The sequence below is a fragment of the Stegostoma tigrinum genome, chromosome 23 (assembly GCF_030684315.1).
Source record: "Stegostoma tigrinum isolate sSteTig4 chromosome 23, sSteTig4.hap1, whole genome shotgun sequence".
Classification (NCBI taxonomy): Eukaryota; Metazoa; Chordata; class Chondrichthyes; order Orectolobiformes; family Stegostomatidae; genus Stegostoma; species Stegostoma tigrinum.
Window position 1 is genome coordinate 16,329,243 of NC_081376.1, and position 22,654 is coordinate 16,351,896.

At 40.4% G+C, this 22,654-nt stretch overlaps 1 protein-coding gene across 5 annotated transcripts in view; it reads left to right on the top strand.

Annotated features, from left to right (window-relative positions):
- lmf1 (lipase maturation factor 1) overlaps positions 1-22,378 on the top strand; it is a 584,074-nt gene extending 561,696 nt beyond the window's left edge. For all 5 annotated transcript variants that reach the window (XM_048551891.2, XM_059653929.1, XM_048551894.2 and 2 more), the window contains 2 exons: positions 3,345-3,457; positions 21,128-22,378. In XM_048551891.2, the coding sequence (XP_048407848.2) occupies positions 3,345-3,457; positions 21,128-21,293 (279 nt within the window). In that variant the 3' untranslated portion in view covers positions 21,294-22,378. The remainder of the gene's footprint in view (positions 1-3,344; positions 3,458-21,127) is intronic.
- Positions 22,379-22,654: the final 276 nt, after the last annotated feature.

The following is a 22,654-nucleotide window of genomic DNA, read 5'->3' on the forward strand; positions in this document are numbered from 1 at the left end:
ATCTGTGAACCCACATTTCTTAAATCTGGTATTGTTTTGTCTGCTAACATGCAGAGGACATGTATGCAACTCTACTGCAAATCACAAAGACCTTCAGCTGAAACTTAAAATAGATATAAAACATTAAGTGACATTGGTGATTCTCCCAATTTCACTCAGTGTATCAAATCTTACTGGATGTACTCCTTGTGGTCCCACCGTATGACATCCTGTATATAACCACATTACCTGCAGGCTTCTGTTCATTGGCTGCTGACATACCAATCATAGTGGTACTTCTGCTGCAAAGTTGTTGCCTTTGGCTGTTCACACTCTCATTTTCTTGCTGTACTGACTTCCAAGCATTGGAAAGTGACTAAGCTCTTGGCTAAATAACTTGTCAGTTAATTTCTTGAACATGAGTTAAATATTGCAGATGCTGGTAAACTGAAGAAGTCATTTTGGATTTGAAAAGTTACCAGTGTATCTCTCCACATATGCTCGCACACCTGCTGAGTTTTTCCAGCAAGTGTTGTTTACATTATCAGTTAAGTTTTCTTTATTTCCACCTACAGTATTTTTGTGAAGAAAGTTCAAAAATTCATGTTTTTTTTTCTATTTTCTCAGTTGCTCTTGACCTGCAATGTTTTCAACAGTGACCAATTTCTGGTGATTCAGTTACAATCCTGGAAGGTTGGCAGCCCTAGACTTTTCTTCTCTGCAATTTATCACTTAATGAAAATTCCTGTCTTATTTTATCTTGTATCTTATTCTTCATTTTCTGATCTGCTTTCTTTCCTAGTTGTGGGAATTCCTGGGCAATTCATTAGAAAACCAGACCAAACACTTGTAGATAAGGGATTTGTATCACTCATGTGCTAGATATTAATCCAGTTTTTGCAGTGAAACGATAGTTTAATACATGGCTGGAAAAGGCTGAATCATTTCGAAGGTAGCAAAGCTTATCATGTGGTGATGTAAAACCTAAGCTGATTTGAATGAATGCAGTAATTGAATCTGTGCCTTGTTCTCATTGTCAGGTGTTTATCATTCTTTATAACAATTTTGACAAGATTACTTTTTCTGTTTTAAGGATCCCTGTAGAATCTGATAACTTATAAAGAAAAAATTTGTTCTGCCATTTAATGAGTGAACAGATGACTCAAGGTTCCATGTTCTAGAAGTTTCTCGTTTACTGTAACAAACAGACTGAAAGCACTATTGACCAAACACTGTACTTTAAACTATAGGCAGAATTTTTAACAGAACTGAAAAAGCCCATGTTTGACTATGTGATTCACTGTCCCATAAATAGACATGCAGTTCTCCCAGAACTAGCTAAAATGATCCTTACTCCAAAAGGTTTACTATTCCTCTTTATCTTTCCAAAACTGGAAACTTTTAACTCTTCGTGGTGTAAAGATATTTCTCTCTCACTAATACGCGGCAAATCATTTTGTCTCATTTTAAGTGTTAGTGAATTTGCAGCTTCCAAACCAAGTGTGATCCCATACCCACATTCTCTGCAGTGTGAACAGAAACCTTTAACCTGTTGCTGCTCACCCTCTTCTCCAGATCCTAGCAGACGAATTTTGTCCATGATTTTCAGGGATACCTTGGCCCCTCCCCCTCACAAACTCATCTCCTTGGGAACATGAGCTATGTGTGCCTCATATCCAGGCAGAAATGTTCATTTGCTCTCCTTGAGACCCCAAATCTCAGTTAACAGTTTAAAGCACAACTGTATACAACATAACATTCTCAACACGTTTCCAGGATTTTAGAAAATCACTGTCAGCACTTAGGATGCTGCCATTGTTACCAAGTGTAAATACTCTGCATCCTTTTCCTCTTGAAATAATCTGGACCCTTTAATCTTTAATAATAAAGATACAGAATAGGTCAAATAACCCCTTTCACTTTAGCTTAAAGGCATAATTCGGAAACATAACAGCCTTATAAATGACAAAATTATAACACTATTCCCCTATAGAATGAAAATTCATCACTATGGTGAAGTATTTTCACAAACATCATCCAAAAATTTCTTTTAACATTTTAAATACTGTATTACACCATGTTTAGTAAGTTAGTAATATTTGTCCCCCAGGATGTCATAGCTTCCATTAAACAGCTCATCTTAACAGTATTACCATGGTTAAGTTGTATGAAGCAAATACTTGTAATAGTTTGGAGTTCACATCCATTTTTAGCAGATTCTTAAAGCGCTTCATCTTGTCTAAATAAAAATTTATTTCACTGCTTTTGTGGTCATCTTCCAAGACGTGACATAGCAAATCTTCTTTCTAATGACAATTAAAGCTGACATTGTTTTCATGACAATTAAATCCTTAGCCTGATGAAAGCACAGTCCTGTGGAGGCTGGTGATCTGAAATAAATACATAAAATACTGGAGGAACTCATCAGGTCTGGCAGCTTCTGTGGAGACACAAACAGAGTTAATGTTTTCAGTCCAGTATGACGCTCAGTGGCAGCAGTGTATACCACTGCTCCGCAAAGATTTGCCAAAGTTCCTTTGACAGGACCTTATAAATCCATGACTTCCACCACCTGGAAGAAAATGAAACGCACGAACATTATCATCTTCAAGTCCACCTACAAATTTCATCTTTCTTAGAAATATATCATTGTTATTGTTCCTTCATTATTGCTGGCTCAAAATTCTGGTACTCCCTTCCAGATAGGAATCCTTCCAACAAATGGGTATACCTATGCCACATGGACTGCAGCAGTCCAAGCAGGCAGCTCACCACCGCCTACTGAATGGTATTTCAGGATAGGCAAGAAGTGCTGGTCTTGCCTAGATGTCCTGAGCGCACACAAATGTATAGAAGTAAAACTGTTGCATTTGCTATTTACAGTGAAGTCAGAGACATATGTAAAGAAACACATTTACAATGTTGTCATCGACTGCAAATAGACAAAACAGTCTTGTAATTATACTGTTTGATAAGTGCAACCTCTATGACTGTAACAGTCTGTGTGTAATTCAACAAGGGGATGTTGTAGGAAAATACAGCAGTTCAAACTCATGCATACACATGTTAGTCATGAAGCCGATTTGCTGCCATGATTGTGGTATTTATACATGAGACTAGACATCATGCTATTTGACCATGGCCTAGTTCCAATGCTGTTCCATTTCTGCCCTTACTCAACACCATATTAGTTCACTTTTGTCTTTTTGCAAACCAGGTTGACTCCCTCCTTTTGCTCTACCCAGTAATTCTCCAATTCCTGGCTTAACTAAAAGCAGCGCAACAAGGGCTAAAGCTCAAAAGTTTACAATCTCTGGAAAGGTGTGTGGTAATGATTTTTGCTATGTTTCTTATTATTTTTCCAGACCTATGAACAAAATGAATGGTTAATCCACTTGGCAGGAAGACTACTGATGAATGATAGCCTAGTACTGTCTCTAATGGCGCACAACCCATTTCAGAATCAAGGAGCACCACGGTGAGAAGTCCTAACCTTGATTTATTTGGCAGTTTTTGAGTTGAATTGAGAGAGGTATTCACCTGAAGTGCCCTCATACTTTTAGTTTCAGTCAATAAGAATCTTCGTTTGGTTTTGATTAATTTGCAGGAGCTGGTTGTCACTAGAGTCTGTGCCAATGCCTAACCCTTAAGAAAATGCTGCCTGCTTCTTGAACCACTGCAATCTGTGTGGTGAAAGTGTTTTATTGTGCTGTTAGGGATGGATTTCCAGGATTGTACCATAACAACACATGGTTCACATGCATATCAAATGTAACTTGATTTTTTTTTCAAATCAGTTGTGGTATTTTAATAGTTAATCATTTTGGCAGCTACCATGGTACAAGTATAGCCACAAATTTTGTTATCAGTCAGAACTTTCTCTGCTGCATTATTTACAGCATCTGCTGCGTATTTGTCAAATAAACAATTAGGGAGCAGAGAATGGGCATAAATATCTGATCGCTAATCGGAATGGTCAAATGAAAACCAGTAAAAGGTATTCCGAGGGCAGCCTGTTGTGCTGGCGACGCTCTTTGGCAAACAGTATGTAGCGTATAAATAAGGTCTTGAATACCGTACGATATTTGCTTTTGAGGCATTCATTTTCCATTAAAGAAAAACGAGTCTCAGTACCAGACAAGCCAGGCACCAACAAAACTACCACAAGCACAATGCCTGTTTATTTTGTACATAGCCTAGGAACAACTGTTAGTCGTGTTAGCATATGATTGCTTAACATGATTGTGAATTGTGTCTGTGCCTTAGGTTGTTTTGCTACTTTTAAGGCACTGTATAAACGCAAGTAGTTACTGTGTCAAATTGCTGTTTCTGCCAGTTTAACAGAGGCATTAACCTTGGAGTGAATTTCTGTCTGTGAATAAATTATGGTGATCTATGGATAAGCACTAGGAATAAATAATAACTTCAAAGTAACAAAAATTGGCAGATTAAGCCCCCTAATATGTAACCAAACGTATGCCACTATTGTACTGCCCCATGTACAAGCAGTAAATAACTTCTTGGAGTCATTGATGTATGAATGGACTGACATCAAGTACAGTATGTGCTGATTATTGTCGAGTGAACTGGCAGCTCCCCAGTGCCTCAGCCAGTTAACGTAGTCAGTATCTGACAGATATAGGCTGAAGGCCCAAGGCCAGTTGGTCTGTATTGAGGTAGCTGACCTCAGCAAGTCTGCGTTGAGTGTGATTCTGACCTAAGTGGTTTATTCTTGATGCCTATTTGGCCATCTTTCCAAGCATTTTATGCCCACTGAAGGCACAGTTGAGTACTTCCTTGCCTTACTTTCCACATATAAAATGAGTGTGGGTGCGCTAGAGGGAGAACAGTTGATAAAAGGAAGATAATGTAGATGAATTAAAATGGGGAAAGAAGTTTTTCGTCCATGTACAACACTGGCTTCTCTATCTGTTGTGCACAGCCAACTCTGACATGCTTCATGTTACAATCCTTAGCTCAATTTAACATCCAACTTTAGCACAGTGAGTTTGACTCAGAAGTTATAGAAGCAAATCCCATTCCAGGGACTCCATTAGAAAACCTAGGCTTTCAATCCTGGTTCAGTGCAGGAAGAAGGATGTGGGGACGCACTATCAATCTTTCAATTGAGAAGTTAGCTGATGCTCTGTAATATCTTCACAGTCAACTGCGAACGATTTTAGCCCCATATTCACGCATTGTCCAACATCACCAAATAAAAACATATGAAGTTATTTATATTAATATTGTTCTTGGAAACTTGATATGTACAATTTGGCAGCCCTGTTTCCTGCATGAGGTGCAATATGCTAAGGAACATTCCAAGAACATGGAAGGTGCTATGTGAACGTGTGTTCATTGTTTTTGTCGTCCACGTTGTATTTATCACCTAGCACAGGGATGCTCAAGATATAGGCTGTGACCCCTGTTGGACAAGATTTTGGGGTCATGAGTTCCAAAGCAGTAACAGCAGCTGGGGACGTCAGGTTGAGTTTGGACAGCTGCAAAGCCCTTTCAAATGTCTGTCCTTTCAGTTGGTGGATGCAGTTTAATTATGTATTTGCAAAGGCCTGATTGCTGCTGTAACCACTGCCTGGAAAACAGTGGGTCCAGCTTTCTTGGTGCAAACCCTCACCCCCTCCATTGAATAAATATCAATGCTGCTCCCCCCCCCACTGCCACCCCATCAACAAATACTCCCCCACGCCCACATCTGAACACTCTCAACTCTGGAGACCATAAAGCCTGAGGCATTACAATGGGGCTGCATTGGGAATAAAGTTTAGGAAGCATTAACTTATCATTTACTAGTATTGATGTCATTATTTAGAAGTCACAATGGTTTTTTTCTGTTTTCAGCAAGGATGCAGGGGAAACCGACAGGAAAGAAAAAGAACAAATACAATAACCAAACAGAGAAACATCCAAAAAATCAAAATTGAAATCTAAATTTTGAAGAGGCATTTTTCAACCTTTCTAAATACAACCTAAAAGAAAATACAAAATTGGAATAAATATAATGAAAGTAACCTAAACCAATGGTGGTTTTTGATACGAATGCAGTGATTGCAAGCCAGGCACTGGAGAGAAAAGAGAGGAGAACTTCACAGGGGGTAAATAATTTGCAGTGACTACAGAAAAAATAAGAGATGCAAAATCCCTGCATTTCTCAATTTTGCTCTTGGATGCCCAGCTCCCTGCTGGACTGTCAGACCATTAATCCTGACACAAGACATGATTACGTTTTCCCTCCAAAACCTCCCAGCTGTTGCCTAGGAGCAGCTGCTCCCCTCTGGAATTAATTCCAGCTGTCAGGAGTCTTAAGTGCTAAGCATAACATTACAAATATAGCCATGTGGTTTTTAGTCTATATTGCATTTTTTGTCTATTTTTTTTCCCTCAAAGTAATTGGCTGACCAGGACTGAATTTGCTTTTTGTAACAATTTCTGCTCATGTTTTATGCCTTTATTCTCATCCAAATATATTTGAAGCAAACATGGTCAGTGTTGCATTTAAAACTGTGCCCAAACCTCTGTTGGTTAGTAACTAACCTCTATTTAACTGAAGTGAGATTGTCACAAAGCTCACGTTATTGAAGATATCTTGTACTTACTGAAGGCTCCTGGTTATAACAACAGTAGAAAGTCAGTACGCAAGGGGTTAATTTTATTCCTTGAACACCTGAAGCATGATATAATTTGACCCTTCCAAAAGTAACAGTCAATTATGAAAATGATATTCTGGTTGATTTAGTTTTAACTCTATCCTCCTTTGAAGATGCCAGCTGTTTGTAAAAGACAGTTCCCTGGTCAAATCCATCCTTCTAATACTTTGCTGTAAGGTACGGCAGCAGAGTTACTGGAATGATTTCAATGTGACTTTAAATTTCGCATTGACATTTAAACACTGGAGTTTATATTCACTTTAAAGAATCATTTATCTTTAAAGAAAAGCTTGCTGATATTATTAGTTTAAGTTATTAATTGGAATGTTTTATTAGTGCAATAAGTTTTGCTGGGAGTACTAAAATGCATAAATTAACCAAGGTAACAGGGTAGGTTGTATTTTGCAATTGCAGTATGTAAAAGCTGATGGATGCCACCATGATCCAAGGCAACTACATCTACAGTAAACATCTGCTGCTCAATGAACTTTAGATTGGAGAGCATAGAGCTAGGGGTCACAGATTAAAAATCTGCGGTCACCCATTTAAAGCAGTGATTAGGTGAATTTTTGTTTCTTTCAGAAGGTTGAGTGTCTTTGGAACTCTCTTCCTATGTATCAGCCACTGTTTCTGAAGCCAAGAACAATCGTCCAGAAGGTTCTGTTGCCTGCCTGGGGCCAGGAGTCAGGAGATGTACTCTGGCTTCAGAAGAAACTTATAGTGGGATGTAGAAGATTCAGTTGTAATGGTCCACGTGGGTATCAAAAGCATTGATAGTACAAATTCTACTTTGGAATCGTGATCAGATATAGACTAAATTGACTCCGAGTAAATAGCACAGAAACAGACCCTTCAGTCCAACCAGTCTGTACCAATTATAATCCCAAACTGAATCAGTCCTACTTGCAAGCAGTTGGCCCACATTTTTTTTTAAGTACTTATTTAAATGTCTTTTAAATGTTGTAACTCTACCTGCATCCACCACGTCTTCTGGAAGCTCATGCCATGTAAAAAGATCGCCCCTCATGTCTTTTTAGAATCTTTTTCCTCTCATCTTAAAATTAAAAAGCACAACCTCAAAGGGAATAGTCTATGGATTATTACTTGAGCCACAAGCAAATTGCATGGGGTAAATAATAATAGAGAAGTGATTATGTGTGTCATAGACTGGTGTGGGGGAAATAAGGTGTGATTCTAATGCCACTGGCACCTTTGTTGGGGAAAGCGAAATCTGAACCATTGGGGCAGGTTTCACCTGAATTATGTTGGGGCCACTGTTCTGGCATGTGATATAATTGGGGCAGCAGAGAGGGCTGTTTCCACAAGGGTCAGTGCTGGGTCCACTGTTGCTCGTCGTTTAGAACATAGAACAATACAGCACAGAACAGGCCCTCCGGTCCTTGATGTTGCGCCGACCTGTGAACTAATCTAAGCCCCTCCCCCTACACTATCCCATCATTATCCATATGCTTATCCAAGGACTGTTTAAATGCCCCTAATGTGTCTGGCAGCATCAATGGAGAGAAATCAGAATTAACGTTTTCGGCCCAGTGACCCTTCTTCAGAACTTTTATGACAACTCAGTAGTTTCATGATCATCATTATTCAGACTGGCCTGTTACATCACATCAATCAACAGCTCAGCTTCACTGAGAGCCCACCAACACCTATAGCTCACCCCCAACTACTATTCAATTCTGTTGAGAACTCATCCCATATACAGCATGACACCTGTGAGAATCTAGGAACATCAACAACCCAATAACACAGCTGGCTGCCACCCCTAATAACTCAGCCACAAGTAGAGGACAAGAACTGCCACGTCACAAATGTCACTCTCTAGCCAGTAGTGCAAGGATGACTTGTATTACTTTCCTTATTTCAAGGAGAATCAAATCAAGCTGCATTGCTTTAGGAGAACCTAGAAATCAACTGGCACCTGACAGAGGTAAATAAACTCCAGCATTAAGCATGGATCACTTCAGAATCAATCATGTGAGGGACTGGAATTATTGATGTAACTAGGCTTTCCAACAATCTGATAGTTTTGAATTCATTTTTACTGATACTGTTCATTTTCGTATTTATTTTGGAATTGAATTCCACATCTGAGATACCACTGATAGATTTGAACAGTTAGGCTTTGGATTACTAATCTTGTAATACAGTCACTACAGTAGTACTCACTGCAAGAAAGCTGAGAAACAGTGTTAATGAGTATGCAATGCAATCTGTACCAAGAATTTCAGTGTCAGTGAAAAGGAGATTGTGAAACTTTATTATAGATTACAAATATAAGTTGTTGGTAGCTGAGCAGTCCAGTTTATTGTGATAACAAAGTGTGGAGCTGGATGAACAGAGCAGGCCAAGCAGCATCCCAGGAGCAGGAAAGCCGACACCCCGGGCCCGGACCCCCCACCAGAGAGGAGGACGGGGAGAGGGCCCCGGAACAAACAATACAAACAATTTGGATGAAAACCTGGGAAGCATGTTGGTAAGTTTGCGGATGACACCAAAATTAGTGGTATAGTGGATTGAGAAGAAAGTTATCTCAGAGGAAATGGAATCTTGATCAGCTGGATCAGTGGGCTGAGGAGTGGCAGGTGGAGTTTGAATGAGATAAATGTGAAGTTTTGCATTTTGGCGAAACAAACCAAGGCAAGACTTACACAGTTAATGGTAGGGCCCTGGGGAGTATTGTTGAACAGGGGCACCTAGGGGTTTACATACATAGTTGCTTGAAAGTGGTGTCACAGGTGGATAGTGAGGTGCGGAAAGCATTTGACAGACTTGCCTTCATTGGTCATTGGTCAGAATATTGAGTATGAGAGTTGGGACGTCTTGTTGAGTTGTGCAGGACATTGGTGAGGCTACTTTTGGTCTACTGCGTATAGTTTTCGTTGCCCTGCTTTGGAAGGATGTTATTAAATTTAAAAGGTGCAGTAAAGTTTTACAAGGATGTTACTGGGACTGAAAGGTTTGAATTATAAGGAGAAGCTGGATAGGCTAGGACTTCTTTCCTCTGGAGCAAGGGGGACCTTACACCATGCAATGCATAGCTAAGGTGAATAGCAAAGATATGTCCCCTAGGATAGGTGATTTCAAAACTCAAGGGCACAGGTTTAAGGTAAGAATGGAAAGATTTAAAAGGGACTTGAGGGGCAACTTTTTCACACAGACAGTGGTGCATATATGGAATGAACTGTTAGAGGAAATGGTAAATGCAGGTACATGAATGGGAAAAGTTTAGAGAACATGGTCCAAACACAGGTAAATGGGACTAGTTTAGTTTGAGAAACCTGGTCAGCATGAACGAGTTGGATCAAAGCGTTTGCTTCCACACTGTATGACTCTTTGACTGTGCGGGTAAAAGGGCAAGGATCATGTGAGAAGAAATGGAGTAAATCAAAGGTAACTAACAAAGTAATGCAGCAAGGTATTTAGGTCAGAATAGCCAGAATGTCGTAGGAAGGGGGAGAGTTAAAACTTAAGAGTCCATCAGTAGATAAGACCAAGGATTACAACATGGTAAAATGGTGGAATTAAAGGCTGTGTATCTGAAAGTGTGCATTCATAATAAGCTGGATAAATTATTGTTAGAAACAGAAATAAACAGTGTAACTTGACGGCCATGTCAGAGACACAGTCACCAAGTGGTGAAGACTAAAATCTAATTATTGAAAGGTATTTGACATTTTGAAAAGAAAGGATGTTATGAAAAGGGGTGGAGTAGCTCAGTCAACAGTGCAGTAGTGAGAAATGACTTTAGCTCAAGCAAAAGAGCGAGATGTCGAATCAGATAGGCTGAAGATAAGAAATAGGAAATGTAAACGGCCACAGTAAAAGTCACAAAAATTAGCATTCAGGTTCACCTAGTGATTAGAAGGCTAATGGAATATTGGTGTTCATTGCAAGCAGAATGGAACATAGACGGAGGTTAGATTTTCTGCAGCGAAGAATGAATGCAAAAAGGACCATTCTTTACTCTGAACCTAGGTTCTCAAAGTAGAACAGTAAGCATGTTCCAACAACACTCAGACATTAACTAGTTTGGGTCCTGTTAAATGAATATCTGTAATCCAAATTAGACCTTTAGTTAGTCAGATAAAATATGTATACTTAAAAAAGCCTAAATATTTTGAAGATTTTACCAAATAGGTGAACTGGGCTTTGGTGAGATCACATCTTGTGCACAGTTTGCAATCCCTTGAAAATGAGCTGTAACTACACTTGAAGAAGATAAAGTTCATTCAATATTCCTGAGCTGAAGGGCTTTTCTTATGGCTTATGAGGACAAGTTAAATACATTGGACCTATACACACTGGGGTTTATATGAATAAAAGGTGATCTAGTTGAATCAATTAAGATCCTGATGGTGGGGAGGAGGCGGGGAGTGGAATAAAAAGCCAAAGAAGTACAGATGCTGGAAATCTAAAACAAAAGTGGAAATTGCCGAAGGAACCCAGCAGTTCTGGCAGCATCTGTGAAGAGGAAGCAGAGTTAATGTTTCGGGTTCAGTGGGTCTTCTTCAGAACTGAAGCTTTGAAATTGATCTGAAGTTCTGAAGAAGGGCCACCGGACCTGAAACATTAACTCTGCTTTCTTTCTCCACAGATACTGCAAAACCTGAGTTTTTCCAGCAACTACTGTTTGTATTTCTGATTTCCAGCATCCACAGTGCTGATCTTTTTTTGGTTCCGCCTTCAACTCAGTATCCTGCTCCTGCTTTCTCCCTGTACCTGTTGATCCCTTTAGCCCTGAGAACTATATCCGATTCCTTCTTGAAAAGGAAGAGTTATTATCTCTACACACTTTTTCACCAGGAAATTCCTGGCAAGAGATTAGGATCACACAGTTTAACACCTCAAACCGGTTTGACATTCAATCAGATCTTGGCTAATCTTAACTCTAGTAATCTGCCTTACCGCTCTAACCTTAAAATCTTTTCTGAAGAAACAAGTAACAATCTCATTTCTTCTGAGCTCCAATCTTAACAGCTTTTTGGGAGAGGCTTCTGGTTACTTTCAAGTTTTGTTTGAAGTGCTTATTTGACATTACTCCTGAATAACCTAGATCGAATATTAAGCTAGTGCCACTTTGTTCTGGACTCTCCAAATAATGGAAGTAGTTTCTCACTATTCATATCAATTCCTTTAATAATTTTAATCACCTCGTTCTGTTAGACGGTAGTGTAGTCATAATATCATGGAACTAGTGATCCAGAGGCCTGGACTCTTCAGGGATTTGGATTCAAATCCCACCTTGACAGCTGATGGAATTTCAAGTCAATTAATAAATCCAGACTATTAAGCTTGTCCCAATAGTGGTGACTATGACAATGATTAATTATTGTAAAATGTCATTTGGTTCATGAGCATCCTTATAGGAAAGGTGTCGTCCTCGTATGATATGACCTTCAAGTGTCTGAAACCAAACAGAATTGTGGTTAATTCTTAGCTGCCCTTGAAATGGCCCAGTAAGTCATTCAATTCAAAGGCAAATGGGGATTGCAAATACTAGCCTTGCCAGTGAAGTCCACATCCCATGAAAGAACAAAGAAATACAGCTCTGGATGTGAGTTTCCTCGCTGAGCTGGAAGGTTAGTTTTCAGACGTTTCGTCACCATTCTAGGTAACATCATCAGTGAGCCTCCGGTGAAGCGCTGGTGTTATGTCCCGCTTTCTATTTATCTGGTTAGGTTTCCTTGGGTTGGTGATGTCATTTCCTGTTCTTTTTCTCAGGGGATGGTAGATTGGCTCCAAGTCAATGTGTTTGTTGATGGAGTTCCGGTTGGAATGTGATGCTTCTAGGAATTCTCGTGCGTGTCTCTGTTTGGCTTGTCCTAGGATGGATGTGTTGTCCCAATCAAAGTGGTGTCCTTCCTTATCTGTATGACAAACTGGCAGGAAGCTAGCCACCAGGATACATGAACATCAACTAGCCTCAAAACGACATGACCCACTATCACTCGTATCCTTACATACAGATAAGGAAGGACACCACTTTGATTGGGACAGCACATCCATCCTAGGACAAGCCAAACAGAGACATGCATGAGAATTCCTAGAAGCATGGCATTCCAACCGGAACTCCATCAACAAACACATTGACTTGGAGCCAATCTACCATCCCCTGAGAAAAAGAACAGGAAATGACATCACCAACCCAAGGAAACCTAACCAGATAAATAGAAAGCGGGACATAACACCAGCGCTTCACCGGAGGCTCACTGATGATGTTACCTAGAATGGTGATGAAACGTCTGAAAACTAACCTTCCAGCTCAGCGAGCAAACTCACATCCAGAACCTCAACCTGAGCTACAAATCTTCTCAAAACTCGCTAAATACAGCTCTCTCCTTGATCTTCTTTACTTGAGGAAATACAAATTCAATCTAGCAACTTGCCTTCATTGCTTGGCTTTTTAGCCCGGGTGTAATTCTGGTCAATATGTGCTGCACTCTGTCCAAAGGCAATTAAGTGCCACTGTGGGAGAGTTAATATTGCTGGAGGGATGAGCTTTAATGTTAGGCAGAGTCATGATAAGTGACCCACTTTTCAAGACTTGAATCAGGGTAACCAAGAAACTTAAGTGCTAGAATTATGCAGGTATTTGGATGAATGTGTATTTTTCTCATTTATTAAGGAACAAATGTAAATCAGAAGTACATTTGGAATAGCAGATTGCTGTGCTTTGTCATGAATCACAGCTAGATATAATATACCCCACTGGGTTGGAACTCTCGCATGTTTTTAAATGAAATGAATCATATCTGACTCAGAAATGAAATGATTGCCAATAATTCAAGCCCTGTTCCCAAATTGTAGCTCTGACGTTACTGGACTTATTCATGACTGCTTTTGGATGCAGATTTATGGGTTCAGTACATTTGCTCACTGTTGTCGCTGAGTTGTAATCTGGAGTTTTCTGGCAAGGAGACATGAACATTGTTGTTATCTTTGTTCATTGAAAACTCTGACTCTGCAGGTGGCATTCACTCCCCTTGATCAGAAGATTATAGGGTCAAGTCCCATTCCAGAGAAAGGAGCATATAGTCCAAGCTGATACCTCAATGCAGTACCAAGCGAGTGTTGCATTATTGGGCTTTCCATCTTTTCAATGAGACATTGAATCAAAACACCATCTGCCCTCTCAAGAGGGTGCAAAAGATCCAATAGCTCTTTTTCAAAGAACAGTGATAGAAATTCTTTCGGATGTCCTTGCCAGTATTAATCTCTCAATCATAACAACAGTTACCTCTGGTCACGACCATGTTGCTGTTATGGAGCTAATGAGAGGTGTTGTTTGCCATTCTGTCTGCCTGTCTTTCTCTCTGCTTCCATTCTGCTAGTCTCTGAATATGTCACCCTTAGTCCAAAGAAGATGACATGTTATACCCAGTAGCTAACTTCATGAATGCCTTCAGTCTAATTCATGTACAGAACTAAGCAGATCAGCGAACTATCCTCTCCCCACTATCCAGCTACAGCCTAACCAATGCAGAGGCCAAGGTGTCTCATGACTCCTTTCTGTTACAGAGAGGGAAACACATCCCTGTTACTAGGCAGTCAGTTGCCCTCCTAAAATATTCCAGTCATGGCAGATAGATTTGTTTGACAAACTGCTGAGGACTTGAATATTAATTGGGGGGGAGGGTAATTCTGCCTCTGTGATCACCAGATAGTGAGCCCTTAGTTTTAATGAGCGCAAACTGCCAGGTGCACGGTAGGAATTATCTAAACCGTAGTAAAGATTAACCCAGCATTTGCCCATGTCATAACAAAATGAAGATAAAACTCTGTGTTTATTAAGTGTTACTTCACTTCTGGTTACTCCATGATAAGGACAGAATATTGCTGACATTCAAATCCTTTTTTAAACAAAACAAAATCTTCAAAAAAGATTAAAAACTGCAGTCTCCTTTTCTCAGGCGGTTATAGGATTACAAGCGCAGTGCCAAACGCTGTGATGGTGAACTTTCTGCTATTTTAACCTCTTCAGAGTTTCATTCTTGTGCCTCTTTTCATTTACTTTCTAAAACTCGGCTCGTGTATGCAGAGACCACCCAATGGTGGTGCTTCTGGAACTGAAATCAACCATTTGAACCTTTCTGTGAACGGGAGATATGCTGTTTTCAAACACCATCACTTTTAAAGAACTGCCATCTTCCTGAAAAGTTGTTTGCGAACACCTGCTTTTTTTGTAGTTTGTGGTGGAGAGCAGTGTAAGCTTCGTAGTTTAAAAGGTAGACAGGTTTGTAAAAATTTCTTCCATGAGAGAAAACCTGTTCATTTTTTAAAAAATTGACCCTCTTTCTCCTTGTTCACTTGAAGACGGTGATTCTCTCTTGAGGGCCCAGGTTTCCATCTTCTATCATGAGTCTCGCCACCAAATTCTAGCTATTCATTGGCCATTAGATGCATCATAGTTCACCTTCATGCTTTCTTTATAACTGCACAGCAAGATCAACAAATAATTATTGCTGATGGGAGCTTTGGCAGGTTTCCTCCACTTCAGCTTAGGATCACTACCACTGCGATTCTGGTGTTACGTGTAGCTCAGTTAGTAGCACTCACATGCAGGTCAAATCGTCTTTGCTTCAAGATCTGTGTTCATACTTGAGCAAAAATGCAGGCCATCATTCTAAAGTAGTAAGTGAGAGAGCACTTCACTGGCTGAAAGTGTTTTTTGGTTTAGATATTGTGCACAAATGTAGTGTCCCTGCCTCTGAGCAGGAGGCCCAGGTTCAATTCCAACCAGCTTCATAGGTGTGTCATAACATACCTGAAACATTGGTTAGAAAATATCTAAAAGAGACTCTACCTACTTCTCAAATAGACATAAAAGATTCAACCATGCCATTCCAGAAGCAGTACGGTAGCTCTTTTGCCTCTGTTGTTCTTGCCATTATTTATTTCTCCATCAGTATCACTAAATCATATTATCAGGTGATTATGACATTGCTATAGTGGAACCTTGCTGGGTGTAAATGTCTTTGATTTCAAAATGGTTTATTCGTTGTGAAATAAACTGCATAGAAGCCGGTGTACCGACACCAGGTCACCCTTTATTTACTCGCGCACAGGACACAGGCTGTGGTCAGCCGGCCCAGAGTCAGTCCTCGTGCACGGGACACGGGCTGCAGTCAGCCAGCCCGGAGTCAGTCCTCAACTGAGGAGATTCTAATCTTCTGGTTATAACGGTCAGCCAATTGGTCCAGGTTAGCAGCCTCAGTTTAGAACCTTGTAGTTAATGAGGTCCACCTCGTTCCAATCACTACATGTTGTTAAGTTTTTAGAAATTCTGGGTTGAGAAAGACATTGCAGTTTTATTTCTTCACTTCTTCTCAGGTACTGTCAGTGTTTTGTGGCCCATTAACACAATTGCCAATGAAACAATTGGACAGAACTAGAGATTAGATTGTGATTTCAGCTTCATAATTTGGTTGCAATTTAAATACAGTTCCCCAAAAACTGGAATTTAAAAGGTGGTGACTAGCTAACTACGTGAAATGTGATTAAATAAATCTTGCAATTTCTTTTCTTCTAGAATCATTTATGGTTTACAAAACATGGAAATCAAAGCAGATCCCGTTGGTGGTAAAAGTTGTTGCATTAAAAAGGACCTCTGCTGTCTTGAATTTTACTTCAGAATCTAAACAAATTTGTCTCTTTTAGTTTGAATTCAGTATTTTAATTATACGTCTCTCCTAATCCACTCCCTATCTGATTCAATAATGACACAACCTTTAACACATTGAAATTTCCCAAGGTTTTTAAGAGAGTTCCCAAATCAACTTATTAAAGAACAATCAGCACAAGTGAACAAAAATAGTAAAAACACAAAGTACTGGAGAAACTCAGCAGTTCTCAAGTCAATTCTGTTTCTGTCTTCACAGGCGCTACCAGACCTACTCAGCTTCTTCAGCATTTTGTTTTTTTTCAGATTTCCAGCATCTGTAGCATTTTGTTTTTATTTGTGCATTAAAGAGACCATCTTAAATTAAGGAGAGATCTTGGGAATTCAGTGGAAGAAATCATAAAGCTGCTTCAAGCCAACCTCTTTGACCAAGTCTCTGGATCCTGTTTTGCAGCTCTGTGATAGGTTTTGTTCAATAATGCTCCAATGAGGTGGCTTGCTTTATTGTTGTTTTATTCCCTCAGGATGTGGGTGGCTGGGCCAGCATTTATTATCTATCCATAGTTGCCCTTGATAAGGTGGTGGTGAACTGCCTTCTTGAACCACTGTAGTCCATTTGGTGCAGGTATGCCCACAATGCAGCTTGAGAGGGAGTTCCAGGATTTTGACCCACACTGAAGGAATAGCTGAATTATTCCCCATAAGTGACTTGCAGGAGAACTTGTGGGTGGCAGCGTTCCAACTTTTCAATGTGGTTGTGCCATTTGGAAGGTGCTTGTTGAATGTACAGTTTAGATTTCTGTGTCTTCTAGATAGTATACACTACTGCGGCTGAACATTGATGGGAAAGGGACTGAATGTTTGGGATGTAGTGCGATTCAAGTGGGATGCTTTGTTCTGGTTTGTTGATAATGGGGATTCATTGATGGTGATACCACAGAAAGTCAAGGGATGATGGTTAGATTCTGTCTTGTTGGAGATGGTCAGAGAAAGAATGACCAGAGAAAGGGGAGGGCCAATCAAGGATTGTAAAGGGAATTTGTGCACGGAGCCTAAAGACATAGGAGAGGTCCTTAATGAATACTTTTCTTCAGTATTCACAACTGAGGGGGACCTGGTTGTAAGGGAGGACAGTGCGAAACAGGCTGGTAGGCTAGACGAGGTGGATGTTAGTAAGGAAGATGTACTAGGAATTTTGAGGAACTTGAAGATAGGTAAGTCCCCTGGGCCTGATGGGATTTATCCAAGGATTCTATGGGAAGTGAGGGAAGAGATCATGGTGCCTTTGGCGATGATCTTTTCATTCTCACTCTCCATGGGTATGGTGCCGGAAGATGGGAGAGAGGCAAATGTCATTCCCTTGGTCAAAAAAGGGAAAAGGGATAACCCTGGAAATTACAGGCCGGTTAGTCTTTCTTCAGTGGTGGGCACATTATTGGGAAGGGCTCTGAGAGACAGGATTTATGGTCACTTGGAAAGCGACAGTTTGATTCGTGATAGCCAGCATGGATTTGTGAGGAGTAGATCATGCCTCACAATCCTTACTGAATTCTTTGAAAAGGTGACCAAACACGTGGATGAAGGTGGAGCAGTGGATGTGGTATACATGGATTTAAGCAAGGTTTTTGATAAGGTTCCCCATGTTAGGCTCATGCAGAAAGTAAGGAGGTATGGGATGGGAGTACTGTGGCAGATTGGATTCAGAATTGGCTGACCCTTAGAAGACAAAGGGTGGTAATGGATGGAAAATATTCAACATGATGCTCAGTCACGAGTGGTGTACCGCAAGGATCTGTTCTGGGTCCTCGTCTATTTGTGATTTTTGTAAGTGATTTGGATGAAGGAGTGGAAGGGTGGATTAGCAAGTTCACGGATGATACGAAGGTGGGTCGAGTTGTGGATAGTGCAGAGGGCTGTTCTAGGTTACAAAGTGACATTGATAGGATGCAGAGCTGGGATGAGAAGTGGCAGATGGAGTCTAACTCTGAAAACTGCGAGGTGATTCATTTTGGAAAGACAAATTTGAAAGCAAAATACGGGCTTAATGGAAAGATTCTTGGCAGTGTGGAGGAGCAGAGGGATCTTGGGATTCATGTCCACAGTTCCCTGAAAGCTGCTACCCACAGATGGATAGAGTTGTTAAGAAGGTGTATGGTGTGTTAGCTTTACCTAATAGAGGGATTGAGTTCAAGAGCTGTGAAGTTATGCTCCACCTGTACAAAAGCCTGGTTCTGCCATGTCTGGAGTATTGTGTCCAGTTCTGGTCACCTCATTACAGGAAGGATGTGGAAGCATTGGAAAAGGTGCAGAGGAGATTTACCAGGATGTTGCCTGAATTGGAGGGAAGGTCTTATGAGGAAATGTTGAGAGAGCTTGGGCTTTTCTCTTTAGAATGACGAAGGATGAGAGGTGACTTGATAGATGTGTACAAAATGATCAGAGGTATAGATACGGTAGACAGCCAGAGACTTTTTTCCTAGGGTGGAGGTAGCTATTACGAGGGGGCACAGTTTTAAAGTGAGTGGAGGTAGATATAGGGGAGATGTCAGAGGTAGGTTCTTTACTCAGAGAGTGGTCAGGGCGTGGAATGCATTGCCGGAGAGGGTAGTGGAGTCGGTCTCATTAGGGGCATTTAAGCGGCTATTGGATAGGCATATGGATAGATAGTATAAGGTAGGGGTGGAGGTTAAATAAATCTTAGGTTTAGGGTAAAAGTTCAGCGCAACATTGTGGGCTGAAGGACCTGTACTGTGCTGAACTGTTCTATGTTCTATGGTCATTGCCTAGCACTGATGTGGCATTGACGTTACTTGCTACTTGTCAGCCCAAGCCTGTACATTGTCCACATTTACTGTATTTGGGCATGAATTGATTCAACATCTGAGAAGTTGCAAATGGTACTGAACATTGTGCAGTCATCAGCGAACATCCTGACTTCTCATCTTATGATGGAGGGAATGCCAGCTGAAGATGATTGGGCCAAGGAAACTACCCTGAGGAACTCAGCAGAGCCATTTAGTTTTCTGGATCTCCAGTTTTGCTAGGGTTCTTCAATTTCACACTTAGTCAAATGTAACATTGACGTCCAGGACAGTCACTCTGGCCTCCCTTCCGGTGTTCAGCCTTTTTTGTTAATGTTTTGACCAAGGCTATAACGAGGTCAGCAGTTGAGCTGCCCTGTCAGAACCCAAACTGCATCACTGAGCAAGCTGTTGCTGAGTAAGCACTGCTCAATCGCACTGTTGGTGAAATGTTCGATCACTTTGATGATGGTTGAGTGTCGACTGATAGGGTGGTAATTGACTGGGTTGCAGTATCCTGCTTTTTGTGCCCAGAACGAACCCAGGCAAGTTTTCACATTGTAGGTGTTAGATGCCAGTGTTGTAGCTCTACTGGAATAGCTTGGCTAGGGTTGTGGCAAGTTCTGGAGCACAATTCTTCAGTGCTATTCATGGAATGTTGTCAGGGCTCGTAGATTTTGCAGTATCCAGTGCCTCCAAGCATTGCTTAATATCTTATGAAGTGAATTGAAGACTGGCATCTGTGATGCTGGTGACCTCTGGACAAGGAGGAGATGGATTATCCACTCAATATTTCTAGCTGAAGATTGTTGCAAATGCTTCAGCCTAACCTTTGCACTGATGTGTTTGTTCTGCTATTATTGAGGATGGAGAAATGTGTAGAGCTTCCTTCTCTAGTGAGTTGTTTAATTGTTCACTACCATTCACAACTGGATATGGCAGGACTGCAGTGCTTAGTTCTGACTGGTTACTACTTGAAACAAACTATGTACTGTAAATGTAAATTGTTGGTGCAGTAGAATAATTTTAAATTAATTCTAAAGTGCCCAACAGCAAGATTGGCAGTTCTCCTGCCTGTCACACTTAAGTGTCTCTCCCTCATCCTGTCTTGTCTTCATCTCCAATGGCAATGTAGGGATGAGAATGGAGGGAAATTTGCTGGAGCTCATAGCCCTTGCATACTTATCAGCTCAAGATGGGACAATGCTTGGTTGAAGCCTACGCTTTGGTTATTAAAATAAATATTTGCCCTGTGTAAACCATTATATAAAGCAGTAATGACTTCCAGAAATGAGCAACAGTTAGATATATGGGATCCCTGGAGAGGAAATGATTCCATAGCTGGCTCCGATTTATCCATGGACCTGTTATCTCATTCCCGAAACCATTCCAGTAAATCTGTTCTGTAGCTTCTTCAATGCCTTCATATCCTTCTAAAAGCCCAAAATTAGATGCAGTACTCCAGTTTGTATAAGGATAATACAATTTCCATATTTTTGTGCCCTCGGCCTCAGGAAATCATACATTTTATTCATAATCATTTATGAGCTCAAAGAAAAGCCCAGTCTCTGTAAGCTCTGGGGCTGTGCCCAAAGCCTCAACTGAAGGTGAATTAAGCAGTAATGGCTAATTGTCCCATGATGAGTATTAAAAGTGATGAAGAAAGACCACTGAAATAGGGAAGGGGCATCTCAATTTGATGCCCATGAAACAATGAATTTGACATAGACATGGCGCAATATTGCTAAGAAAGCATTTCTTCACACAGGGTAGTGAAAACCTGGAGCTCTCTCTCCTAAATGGTGAGACTGAGGGCAGAATATCTGAGGAGTTTTGGGGCAGGGTATGGGTGAAATTGGGTGGTCAAACTGAATACTGAGATTGATACATTTTTGTTTTGTGAACTTATTAAATCACACAGAACCAAAGTTGACAGTTCTACGATGGATCAGCCATGATCAAATGGAATGACACAATAAGTTTAAAGGTCTGATGGTCTAATATCTATCCACAATAATACCATTTTTGTATTCTGTTGGCAGTTGGGTAAGAGGTGAACATTATCGCTACAAATTCAGCCAGCCCAGTGGCAACCATGCAGCAGAGGGGAAGTGGTGGATTCGGAAGCGGATTGGCGTGTATTTCCCGCCTGTCAATTTGAAGGGTTTGAAGAAGTATTTTAAGGAACGAGACTGGCCAATTCAGTGAGACCGATTGAAGTCAGATGTTTCCACTGGGATTACAACCAGCTTCCAGTTTAAAAAAAAGACACCTTAATGGTACCTCAGGATTGCAAACATGCACCTCATACATAGATTAATGTACATTTCACAGAATCAACATGATTGGTATTTATCAACAATGTAAATAATTTGACCTTAAATCTTATGGAATAAACATAATATTTTCATGTCAGACTCTACTTCAACTGTTGATGTTATCTCAACTGTATTTCTGACCAATTTTTAGTTTACATTGTGTCCAACTTTTCCATGTTTTTACAGATTTTTGTTTTGTGATTTTATCTGGGTATTTCAGTCCATTATTTGGTTACATTGTGTGCAGCTCTTGCCTCAGTGATGAGTTAAGAAGCACGAGAAGGATGTTATTGTTGAGAGTAGTAGTGGAAAAAATGCTTAATGTATTGAAAGAACATTACATTGACCCACTGGTGAGGTTGAAGAGGGTTATGACTTCCCTCATTCTCTAATCCTTAGAGTTCAGCCAGTGGGGCTTTGAGTCACATGAGCCTCAGTTCATCATCCTCAGTTTCCCAATTGAGCTTGATTTTCCCTCAATCATTCCCAGGATTTGGGCATCACTGAATGGGCCATCATTTACTGCCTATTCCTATTTGTTCTTGGGCGATTAGTGATAACTTCCCTTTTTGAACTACTTCAGTCTGTGTCTTCCCATTTGGCCTTCTGGTCTGTGCAGGTCCTGGTCCAGCCTGCCGGTCCGTGGTGTTCCCCACTTGACCTTTAGGTAAGGTGAGTTTGATATTCCCCATTTTCCAAATTGGCTTCCTTCCTGTAACAAGTTCCAAATGTTCCCTATCCCAAGCCAACCAAACATTGTGCCATTTCTGCCTTATCAACTATTTGAATGAAGTTTTTAAAAAGGGGTTCAATTTCTCCTTTTAGAATGATGGAGCATTAAGCATTTAATTACTATTATTGTCAGCAGAAATACTAAATCCAGAATTGTGTCCCACTGTTTTGATTGTAAGGACATAATGATATTGTGTGAGAACGTGGAACATTAAAATGAGTCTGGGGACCATTGAAATTGAATTTTTTTTCTTTCTGTAATTTCAGCAATTTTGTTTTCTGTCTGATTCAATCAGTGGATCTTGCTCATTCTGGAAAAAAAGTCTTAAAATCTCTTCTTCCCTCAGGGGTTAGGTAGTAGCTTTGTGAATGTGTCGCCACTCACATTATAGATCCTGCTTAAGTTAGAAATTGTTGGAGATGTTATCAGAAAATGTTTTGAGAATTTCTAATGATTCATCCTTGAATTTTCTGTTATTTCTTAAGCATACTAATTTCCTCACAGGAGCAACTATTGAA